At 38.7% G+C, this 12,387-nt stretch overlaps 1 protein-coding gene across 1 annotated transcript in view; it reads left to right on the plus strand.

Annotated features, from left to right (window-relative positions):
• The first annotated feature begins 358 nt into the window (after positions 1-358).
• Positions 359-12,387, plus strand: part of LOC107194239 (cadherin-89D) — a 28,956-nt gene continuing 16,927 nt past the window's right edge. The window contains 6 exon segments of the mRNA XM_015583830.1: positions 359-461; positions 8,159-8,289; positions 8,807-8,965; positions 11,595-11,703; positions 12,165-12,296; positions 12,299-12,336. Coding sequence (XP_015439316.1) covers positions 359-461; positions 8,159-8,289; positions 8,807-8,965; positions 11,595-11,703; positions 12,165-12,296; positions 12,299-12,336 — 672 coding nt within the window.

Below are 12,387 nucleotides of genomic sequence, written 5' to 3' on the forward strand. Positions count from 1 at the left end.
AACTTGAAATTAATTGCACACGGCGAACGCAGCCTCTCCGTGGCTTCCCTCTCAATGCGAACATACTGTTACGGGACGCAGAAGAGCCTCGTTACTTCGTGATCGCGGGTCTAATTGCGCCGTGAAACGCCTTCGCGCGTCCACGTAAACCTATGGAGAGGCCACGACATCTTGTCCGTGGCATCCACGGATACCGTGATCGAACCGCGTGCACTTGGTTGCACGTTGCAGTCCGCGAGGATGCAACGTCACGGTGCAACATCCCCGAGGTTCCGTCGGTCGACCGTGATTCATCGTGAATAATTTCAGACATGTACGAGGGTAAGCTGTGACCTGGGACGAATAAGTGGTACCGAACATGGCGCGATCTAGGAGGACCCCTTACGTGGATTCACCGTGGATCCACTATCTTGCCGTGGCTAGCTTTCTGGTGCTCTTCGCTGGAATCGACCATGTGACAGGTATGTGTCTTCAGCGAGGTTTGGTGGAAGGTTATAATTCGATGGTGGGAATGTTTATAAGCAGATCGCGGATTTTTATGGAAAATGGAGTTTTACAATGTAATTTATAAGGAGAAGAATAAGGGTACGACTTTCCTCGGCACCGTAACATATTTGCGACTGGTAACGTATAACTACGTCATTTAAAACTTTTTTAGCTGAATACCGGTAATGTAATTCTACGTCATTTCAAATTTTTTAGCTGAATACCGTTATTTAGTTATATATTTTACATTATTAATAAATACCACACAAAATTATTATGGAAAATAAATCTGTAAAAGTGTTATTGAGCTTCAAGTTGCTGTAAATTAATTACATTCGCTTCCAAAAAATATATTTGATACATTTAAGAAGCTGGATCAGTTTTAATATTGGCTCTAATTTTTCATAAATTCTTTCAACACGCGTTTGTAATATTTAATTTTCTTTAACTTTAAGCAACAAATGATTATAAGCATCGTATTGAGAAGTAATTTTTTTTAGATTCACACACATGTAAATAGCAGACTCTCGCAAACTCACGAAAAACAACAGTACAAAGCACATTTTTCTGTAACTTCTTGTACATTTCGAACATTTTTCTGGCTATGAATTATTAAAGCGGAAGGAAATGCTTGGAACTCGCCGACTGTTCCTGTTTATACCGATAAAAAAAAAGTAACTCGGAGTTTTACGCCAGCCATAATGAGAGGAAATACAAGGAAAGTAATGGCAATGTTTCGACTTGCGTTTCTTTCCTCTTTACTTTACCTAAGGTAAACACACACCTTTAGATAAATCTATTCGCGACCTACTATCGCGTACGGACACACTGGGAAACTGTGCTGCCCACGAAAGATGGACCCCATTCATTCCCATCGTTACCATTTCAGATCGTGAGATCGAGGCCTCGTATGTATTCAAACTGTAATTTGTACGTTGTTAATGAATCTTTTTTCGCTCGTTCAGACACAAATTAATTAATTAATCTCCACAATACCAAGCCTCTTGTTATTACATGAACTATCAGGAACGGATGACGGGTATTTTATGCCCACCTAATAAAAACCTATAATGTTTTGCATACATTTTAAGTTTTGGAAATATTTGGGAATAAAGGGTTTAACCCTCCGTTGTCACACTGGGTCAAATGAACCCAAAATTTAAGTTTCTAGTCAAATATCCTTGCGGCATTATTGAAAATAGTACTATTAGCTGTATGTAGTAGTAATTCCAGATACCCTAAAAAAGGAAATTAAAGGAAATTACGCGAGTCTTCATATGGATCATGCAAAGTGAATAATTTATTTCCTTGTCCCATTCGGTTTTAAGCCTTCATTTACTACTCTACATATATTAGAAAGATTATTCACGGTTAAAGTATTCATTTATTTAAATTAATTCCGAACTAAATTCCAAATACAATTTTCATCTTCAATTAGTCAATATATATCCACTGAACTGTATTTAAACTCGTTCATGTGAAATAACGCGATGTATCGGGGTCGAGGAGAGGATCTTTGATCGCGAGCAGCAAGGTGTATTTAGCCTCGTGCTGCGCCGCCCGGGGAATCTCGAGGATCCTTTTTCATCCTCGTGTATTAACGAGGACATTCTTGAAGGGACGGAAAGACAAGAAGGGCTGGAATGAGGGCGACAATGCACTGTCACCATGAACCGAGCGAAGCTACTTAAACGCGTGTATACCCGCTGCACAAGTTTCAGACCAGTTTTCAACGCACTGGGGATGAATTGTTCCACGAAACTTCCACTATAGCTTGGCGGCGCATTAATGATCGCGCGATGTTGGCGAAGTTTGTAAACTGTATTTTCTTTCGACAGACCAAGAGAATGGAGCTGGTGCTGTTAAATTTGAGAATAAGTAGTGAATCACTTGAATTGCTATATAAATACATAAAGGGTTTCAGACCTGGCTACTTCTGAAATGATATTATTTGAAATATTATTTCAGAATAACATGTTATATTATTTTCTAATCATTTCAAATAATTCTACGAAATAATTGTGAAATTATTTTTCGAAATTATAACAGGCGGCTAGTATTTTGACAGTATTTTGGAAAATATTTGATAAGTAATTTTTTGTAACTGCTGATATTCACATCTAGGGGGTGAAAACAACCCTTAAAGTCGTGGATAAAAAATACATTTTGACATAGAAAAAACTATTTGACATAGAAAGCATATTTGTTAACAAAAGACACTCTATAACAGACGCAAAAACCTTTTCTTTCGTTCGTTTGGTAGTTCATTAATTTTCAACTATTCCATACAACATTTCTTTACGAAGATTCCAGAAAAATTAAACTTACTACAGAGCTTGAAAAAACAAATATCCCATAATTCTTATTATTTCTTAACAAAAACAACTGTAATTGGGTCACTTACGCTAGTTGAGTGCAGATGATAGACCCAGTAAGAGATCAATGGAAACGAAAACAATCGAGGCAAATTTTTCAGAAGGGCCTCTAAATGAAAAATAAATAAGAGATCGTTTAATTTTTCATTCGATTACATACACAAAGCTGCCATTCCCACTTGCAGAACACCGAAAGTTTATATGGCCCTAAAGAATGTCGAAGTGCCGTTCCATGGTCAGGTGAAAGGCAATAATGGCAGTCGTTCTTTTTATTTTCACGCCGAACTCCGGAGTCTAATGGGAAAGGGTGTCTCTGACTTATGGCCAGTGATGTATGGATATGTCCGGCGATACGCTTGTGTCCCGCGACACGTTGCTCCGTCGAACTGATGGAAAGCGCGCGGAAACGTGCGAAAAGCGCCGGGTCCGACCTTGTCCCACTTCCGTCGAAGCTTTGGGGGAACGAGCTTACTTGTGTAAACGCCACACACAACACATGTAGCGGCCGATGGCGCGTAGTCGGGCCGTTTCGTTATGTAATCGGTTTCGTTATATACACTGGGTGTTTCGGAATCGCGAGCGACCCTGAGTGGCAGGCTGTTTCGATTTCCAATGCGATCAGAAAGCAGGGAAGCTGGCTCACTCGATTGTGGATCAGTGGCTAGGGAACTTAAAGGGTGACAGAGGAATAAGAATTAACTCTGATTGTAGCGTTCATCGATTTTTATGTGCACTATTGCTCAGAAGTTTTTTTTATTTATTTTCCTTTGACCTCTTAGACTCTTTTATGCTGAGAAGGGATGTTTGCGAATTCATACGCGTCGATTTTTCTGTAACTTTGCTCAATTTTTTATAGGACCCACCTAAAAATGTTGTACTTGGTTGGTGGTACTTTTAAATTTTAAGGAGGTTCACAGTCTTTCTATCCGAAATGTTCTTTGTACTTATTTGTTTGTAACTTGAGACTAGAGATCTAGTATTTTATAGATCGATAGCCCTATCATGTAAATTCAAACGAAACAACTTTCAATGACCGATCACCAGCCATACGTGTTGGTTTATAATCAAAATATTAACTACTGCAATCCGTTTTAATTACAAGGTTGATGGAAGATAAATGGCCGACCGCCCTTCATATCTGAGAACTATCAAGGATTTGAAAACCCGATACATATGCTTGATTGATTGAAGTTAAATTGTTTATATCGATTGATCATCTTCCTTGTCCGCGTAAAGTTCCATTTTCTGGATTACCCTATTAGAATTTATTCTGACAAGAGAAAATATATATGTATACTTTACACATTATTAAAATTTAGCAACATCCAGCAAAAAAAATTAAAATAATTCTCTCATATTGTAATATCATTTAAATACCTTTCTATTCATATGGTATTCACAAAGGAGGCTAAGACCTTCCATCATATAGACTCGAACGACAAAATTCTTCATGGTTAAAAGATAAAAGTTTTTCAACCCTACCGCAGCCCTTAATATTTTTTCAAAACTATATAAATCTTTACCGAAAATTCTAAAAAGGCTGTATGCAAAGTAAACTGACAATGCGGTATTCACAGACATACATACACATACAAATCAGTTGGTATGTCGCGAATCTATTGTCGCATACAACATGTATACATACATACATATAACGTGTTCCGTCGAATATTCGCCTCCGACGTTTCTTTTGGCCGTCTGGAAAAAGTAATTCTCTTCGAATCGAGTCGAGCGAGCAAAAACAGCAGGACGGCACGTGGGAGAAAGAGAAGGACAAACGGACGGAGACAGAATAAAAGAGGGAGGAATAGGAGGGGTAGAAAACGGGACAGAGGGAAAGACGAGATTTGCGAGGGGGATTTCTTTAAAACGACCGCAGTCCTCCTTCTGTCTATTTACGATCCCCAAGAGCACGCCTCTGTAGTGATTTGACAGTTCCTACGGCGGCGAAATTTCCGGCGGATTATGCGCCGTTGGAGCTTTATCCGGATGATCGATGATAAGAATCGAGTCGCCGATTGTTTCCGCTAACAAACGTAAGTTAACTTCCGTCCAGGTTCTCCGGTATACTACGGACGCTTCCGGAGGTACGGAAGTGTTTACGGAGAAATTAACCGATTAAGAAATACTTCTTTGTATTATATTGTTGCATATGACATGATCGTTTTATTACTGGCGCTTGAGATTATATTAAACATTACGGTAAAAGACCCATTTACTGCCACCTACCAAATTACTGTCATCCTACGCTGTTTTACTCAAAATAACAAATATACTTTGTGAAGTTATACATAAAGAAAATTCTGCACGCAATTAAAATTAATTCGCACGATAGAAAAAGCAGCACTTCGTTTCCTTTTTTCAGTAATTTTTGTAAATGGATCTATAAGCCGTGTTTACTGATTTGGGGGGTGTTTCGATTAAAAATAATTAGTGGAAAGAATCGGCAGCAGGATTTCGCGTCGGTCCGCCCTCCCCCACGGTTAATTGGCCGAAACCGTGAAAGCTGTTCTGACAACGTGTCAAATTGGCAATCGAATTCGTCTAGTGTCCAGTTAAATTTTTAATCTGTCATTCTGGGAACGCGGTGTTTGATAATATAGTGTTTCGTCGCGGTCAGTGCATGTCGCGTTAAAAAGGACAACGTTCTCGGTCCGAGCACCGGAGCTTTATGACGGTTACCGATCGGCGATCATAAACTGGAAAAACCTGAAAAAAGGAACTACGTAAACGTCCAACCGATATCTGTTTAGAACTCGGCCGCGTGTACTTTGATGCGTGTCCGACGATTGTTAAATATCGGCTTCGAATCGGCATGCGATCGGGTGAAAGTACCTCTGCGATACTACATATATATTCTGGAAACACCTGTAAACGTTCCGAAACAGGCGGCGCAGGTAATGGTAGCAGCCGAGCTTAGTGAACCTTCACTTTGGGCTGGCTAATGATAATGATTGAGCCACCACCCGACCGGACTCCGAGAGAGATAATGAAAGTGATTTTCATGCCGGAGAAGGTTTTCTTGCTCGATTTTCCGTGGGAGGTATTTTAGTGACGCGTTTGTATTCGTTGAAATTGTACGAAAAGGGGGGAAATTTTGACGAGGATTTTTATGTAAATTCACGATTTTAGACGTTAATTTGTAAACATGGAAATGGGATAGAAATTTATTTCTTTATGTTGATAATAATTTGTAAATATCGTTAAGATTTATTACAGTCTTTCGTTTACTGGAGTTTGTATGTTAAAATTTGTTGTAAATGCATGAACATCGGTAGTCTATTTATTATTGTCGAAAGAAAGAAGAAAACGTTCATTTAAGCCATTGAGGACCAAGCAGTGAAATAATACAATTTTGTACGCGTAATATGTTTGATAGAGTACGAAAAGGGCTCTGCAGTAGTGTCGTGTACCACCCTGTATATCGTGAACTGGATACACCGATGACTACTAAAAAGAAAATGGCCCTGTGAACGTTGCCAAATTGTCACAGCTCTCCCGACAACACGAACAATAAACGCCTCGTACAGCGACAATCGACCGGTTAAGATCATCGAATCGGTTTAAAGTAACCGCGAAGAGCAATTCCACGGCGCGTTGCGCGTTCCTTAGATCGACATGATGATCACGGCCCTGAATAAATTCAGATAAGATCTTTTGCCCGTGACGAGAGACACAAACTTCCGCCAACTTTGGCTCACCTACCGCACACGGACCCCACGGGTATCGTCCCGCGATCTTTTCCCTTTCGCAGTCGGAAACAATGTTTTACGTCTAGATTCTCGCGGGCTAATTAGCTGGTCTGGCCGCCCGCGGACTGGATCCAACGGAACCAACCTGAAATACGAATCCTCTCCGCACTTTGCACGTCGACAGGAATAAAATGGCGCGCTGCTTTTCACCCGTTGAAGTATATTTCTGCGACGACGCCGACGCCGCTTCGTCCTCGTACCTGTTCTTGCCGCCGTTGATGCTCGTACTTGACCGTTTCACGAATGTTAACGGTGTTGTCAGCCTTAATTCGTGCGATATAAACGAGGACGGGGATAATTCCTTGTGCAAAAATCAAGCGAAAAGAAAAACACGGAATTTTCACTACAGGGTGTCCCATATAAGCGTCCCAATGAAATTCTAGGATTTCCTTTGAACTATATAAATATTTTTGTTAAACAAGAGTTGTACTATATTTAACAATTTTTGTTAAACAAGGGTTGAACAATTTTTGTTTACATTTCTGTCAATAGAAATGAGAAACGTATTATTTTGCGGCACCGTCGAACAAAAACGCCACTGGCGATTTTCGAATATTCTCGGACACTTTACGGATACAAATTGCAGGGTTCGCAGTATAAAATGGCGGGTGGCAAGCTGCGGATGCGTTTCACGGCGGATAACTGTCGACCTTTCGAACGCTTCCTGAACGACAAGAAAAACTTGATTACGTTGCCTCGTGTTACGGCACGTTGAACCATTCCAATCCTCGGGGTGGATTAGAAGGGAAAAATCTTGTTATCGAATCGAATGATATTTTTTACGGGGCGACCGCGAAAAATGTTACAGACTCGTTTTCGCTCGTGCTCGACAGTCGTTGACATTTTCAATGAAATATGTGTACGCGTGACTGGATAACACGTGCGACTTAATTGTAGTGTGTAATATTTAATCCTACACACGTAAAATAAATTTCGTAACGCTGACAATAAACGTAGAAATATAAAACTGTATAATGCTTAAAACATTTCTTTTGACAATGCACGAGAGTTACGGCAACGTTAATTTCTAAAACAGTGCCCACAAGAATTTTTACGAAACCAAAATTTCTTCTTCCAATTTTATACAAATTTTTAACCCAATTTTGTCGAATTTCATTAATACATTTAACCACATTTATTGCATTTAATATCCCGTTATAAGCATTATTGAATCCGAAATTAAAAGTTGCTTCGTTCACGAACAAGTAACACGACAATCAACGTATTAAGGAACAGTCTCACGATTTTTAGTCTTCTCCTTCGGCTACAACTTCTTCAATTAAAAGTTTCGTAATTAGTTTCCAAAGAATGATACGTCCTTTACGGTTTTTAACAATAGAAAAATATGTTGCATCGATACCGTGAAAAATACATAGAAAATGTTAAACTCTGTGTGAAGAGGTATATTGCAGCAGTAGAAGTGAATATAATGCAATAGAATTGACAGAAAAAAGTATTCGAAACGAATTTCTTCCGAATGTAATATTAAGATTGATTTTTTGTTTTCTGAATAAAGTCACGGTTTCCTTTTATAAATTGTTGCAGGATGTCAGTTCTATCCTATAGGGGAGTATCTGAAGTTCGTGCGAGTACCAGAGAACTTGGCAAAAGGAACAGAAGTCTTGTCATTAGAGGCTCATCCGAGGAATCATCTTTCGATTATGCCGGTGGATAGGGCAAGTATTCGTTTCTGTTTTTTTTATCTCAATTGTGCTTTCTTGCACTTTCTTTTTTTGTAAGTCTGAACTTAAGTCTAATTTCATTTGTCGTTTGTTAAAGTTCACATAAAGTAATATTATTTCTATATGTAAGTAATATTAGTTTTATACATAAATAATATTAGTACATACATATTTCGTTATAATTCGCTGCAATTAATGTAAATGTAAACTTGAGTGAGAAAAATATGAACAATATCTTTAATAATGTCTTGAATAGATTCATGATAACGTTTATCTCTCAGCTTTTGGCTGACACTACGTGCTGCATGGAATGCAAGAGCATAAATCAGGGTTAGGAAAGAAAGTACTCCAAGCAACGAATGAACGAAACAATTATTATCCTCGAACGTGTGTCGTGTTTACCGTTCAACGAGCACAGACGGATGAACGACAGACGAAATGATTATTCTAAAGCGACATATGTACCGTTGCACATATGACCATAGCATAACCGAGTTGTAACTGCTTGCAGGATGAAGACGCCCGTTTCTTCGCGTACAAACAGACGAACAGGACCCACATCTCCTTGGTACTGGCCCAGTCCCTGGAGGAGCTGGTGGACACGGAATCACCTAGAAACCTGCTCAAGTTCCGCGTGGTCTGCGATTACAGCGATGGCGGTGATTCCCTGGTAAATTGTAGAAAGTATCCATCGCGAGATCGATTTCTTCTTAATGCTTTATCGCACTTCCGTTCTGTCGTGTGCCACTAATATCATTTAATAAACTATTCATTATACACGGTGATTTGAACGGTGATATACTCGCAAGTACGAAAAACTTCACGATACTAATACTGTATTTTGTAATTTATGGTAGGTAGCCAAATGGCTACAGTGGAATCGAAAGGGTTAAGCACCGGTTCCAAATGATCCATTACCAGACGAATCATTTAAAATTTTGAAACTGACGTGTCGTTCCGTTAAAAGTTCCAAAACGGTACCCCACATTTCCCCCAGAGATTTAGTTCGTTTTCCGTAAGCAGCGCCGTAATAACTGGAGCGTGCAGGTACCGGTCGCGATACCGTCAAGCCCACGCTACCGGTTTTCCAGCCCTGGTAACGCGTTAATCAACGTTTATGCAACGTATTTCAAGCAGGTTGCGTGCTCTCGTGTCCGCCGTTGATTTCGAACTGGTGTCGAAAACGAAACTGTTCGATCGGTTTTAATGAAACTGGACTATTACTCAACACTGGAATTATCGAATCCGGCAAAACGATGGATTTCCGATTTCCTGATGTATTATTACTAAAATGATAAAGGCGCTATTGTCGGACTTTATGCTGATTTTCAATATAATAGATTCTATTAAATTGTTGGGAAAGTTCACAGCGTTTTTAAGGGCAGACTTGCAATCTATATTTTTCAATTTATATACTATTCTCATTTAGAATTTTTTTTACAATTTCATTCTATTTTTTAATTAATTTCATTGTACCAATTAAATACAAGTCGGATTGTATCGTTTAATTTTATTATCAATGTTCTTGTTTACAATATTTTCTCAGTTACTATCGAAGAGTCTAGACGTTGTACAAATTGTAAAGAAACTATAAATTATAAATTATAAAAAGTTATGAAATATCAACTGTCACTTTGGGAAAGTTAAGTAATTTATGAAAGATTCATAAAAATTAAATTAAAATAAAATAAAATTTCCGCTGTCAATTTTCAATAAACGATCCCTTCTGTCATTAAACTGTGTGTCACTTGAAAAACAATAAAATACAGTCACCTGTTAGATGTCCTAATAGCAGAACTGGTGGACATATTTGGGTTAAGTCTGGCATTCCGTGCGTTACTGTTACAATAATTACTACACTATTCAACGAAACGGGCATTCTGAAAACGAACTACCGTAAAAAGTATGCGATAAAAGCGGTAAAACCTACGGGGGGTACCGTTGTCACGTTGTCAGGAATTTTTTCACGTCGCGTCGATCGGATAAGACGATTTCACGAGTTAATACAGTCTTGGCAAATAAAATCTGAAGCGATACTGTTATGCGTCCCGTCTCGTCGCGGATATTAAATATCGAAGAAACGGAGAAGAGTAGAACGGACGAGGACTACCGAGAATAGAGGCGTAGACGGGAAGAATATTAAAATCAATCAATAAATGTCAGTTGTTATTTAGTTTAGTATGGTTCATATGTTACAATCTCATACTTTCTCCACGTGGTTTTGTTTCCTTTTCTACTTTCATTTTTGCCGATAAATCAGAGCTCTCTATAAAGAAACTCCACTTGAATAAATTTAAATTACCTAAAAGCAGACGAAAATAATTAATCAGCGGGTGTACTATTGTATTTCTCATATATTGTCCGCGTCCTCCAAATCCTTTTTCCTACTCTTGATTTATTATTTCTCTGGTTACAAGGACAAGGAGTTAGACAAGGAGGAGTACCACAATTTCCACCACTTTAAACAACAAAACAGTTCTTAAATATCCTACACGCGCATAAATACAGAGACGTTGCGTGAGATCATTAGCAAGGTGCAGCAGGATGCAGTAGTTTTAAAAGTGCTGGAAATTGTAGATTTTCACCTTTTATTCCGGAAACCATTTTACAGTTCCGCTTTATGTTCTTGCTTTTATGTACTTACTATTCTAATTTTGTTTTTATAATTTACTTCGTTTCATTTGCATTTGTGTCTTCCTGTTCCTTCATTGTTCCAAACAAGTGGACTGGAGATGTTTATGCAATTTCAGATTTTAAATTCAGAGATTTATTTCTCTCTTTTAACAATTCGGAACTATTAGAAACATCTTTTTTTGTTCACTACAGTGAATCAACATTAATCGAATCGCCAACTAAAAATAGGTCGACTCGGGTCACTTTGGACCCATACTGAAGGGTTAGATAACTAAATATCATCTAGTAACTCTTGTATCATTGAACCAGAAACATGGGTCAAAAGTGACCCAGCTCGGCTAGGCGAATGTCAAATTATAAAGGTAGAAATTGAAAATTCACGAAGTTAACGTTTTTATTTATCTCAGATATAGTAATCGTTGAAATAGAAGAAAATTTGGAAATATATTAAAATATGTATATTCTTTCTTAGGGAATAATGCTCACATTGGATTTTTATAAGCATACGAAAAATTAAATAAAGTTCGAGGATCGAGGTTTTAAAGCACAGAGGTTCCCAGTATATTATCTCTCGTGAGAATTGTCTGCGGGATCAGACGCTTCTTGGGGACGCTATATTTTCAGAGCACGCAGCACGTCTAATATACTAATACTTATGCTTGTAGGTGACATCGCACCTGTCAGTGACGGTCTACGTGGAGGACATAAACGATCATGCCCCGCAATTTGTCGATGCGCCTTATCACGTAACCGTGGACGAGCTTACGCCAGTCGGTGAGATATATTGCATACGACGAACTACATAGTCTTAGCTGCCGTTTCAGACATTTTATTTCGATGAAAAATTAATAGCGCTTAATATCAGTTAGTGGGAACTAACTGGTCATTTAAATCTCATAGTTTCTATTGTGGATGTTTTAATTGCTAAATGTGTAGAATATTTTTCAAGAGCTTAATACATTGTCTGTATTATTTACATTTCAGCAAAATAATATATTACGTCGTTCAATAAAAAACTACCTAAAGATGCATAAAAGCAACATGTTATACCAAATATTATTTTCATAGATAACTTTATAAATAATAAATAATTATGCCTGTGCAAATCACCTTATTTCACTAATCGATACTTAACGTCAAGTTAAGCGAAAGTGACAGTTTCATGGCCGATCACGCGATCGTAAAGTGTACGTTATCGAGAGCAGGTGAACCGAATTTCGTGTGTCTAATCGCAGGTGTCACGATATTTCGTGGGATCCACGCGATCGACGGGGACAAGCCGAACACGCCGAACAGCGACGTCCACTACGCGATAGTGAAAGGCAACGAGCAGGGCAAATTTTCACTAGAATTCGGCCACAGAACCGCTCAGGCGATCGCGAGTTCACGCTGGTCATCGCGGCCACGGTGAGTATACGTGACGCTGTGTTACACACGCACCGATCCTATTCATAAGTA

Source organism: Dufourea novaeangliae, unplaced genomic scaffold (genome assembly GCF_001272555.1).
Source record: "Dufourea novaeangliae isolate 0120121106 unplaced genomic scaffold, ASM127255v1 scaffold28, whole genome shotgun sequence".
NCBI lineage: Eukaryota > Metazoa > Arthropoda > Insecta > Hymenoptera > Halictidae > Dufourea > Dufourea novaeangliae.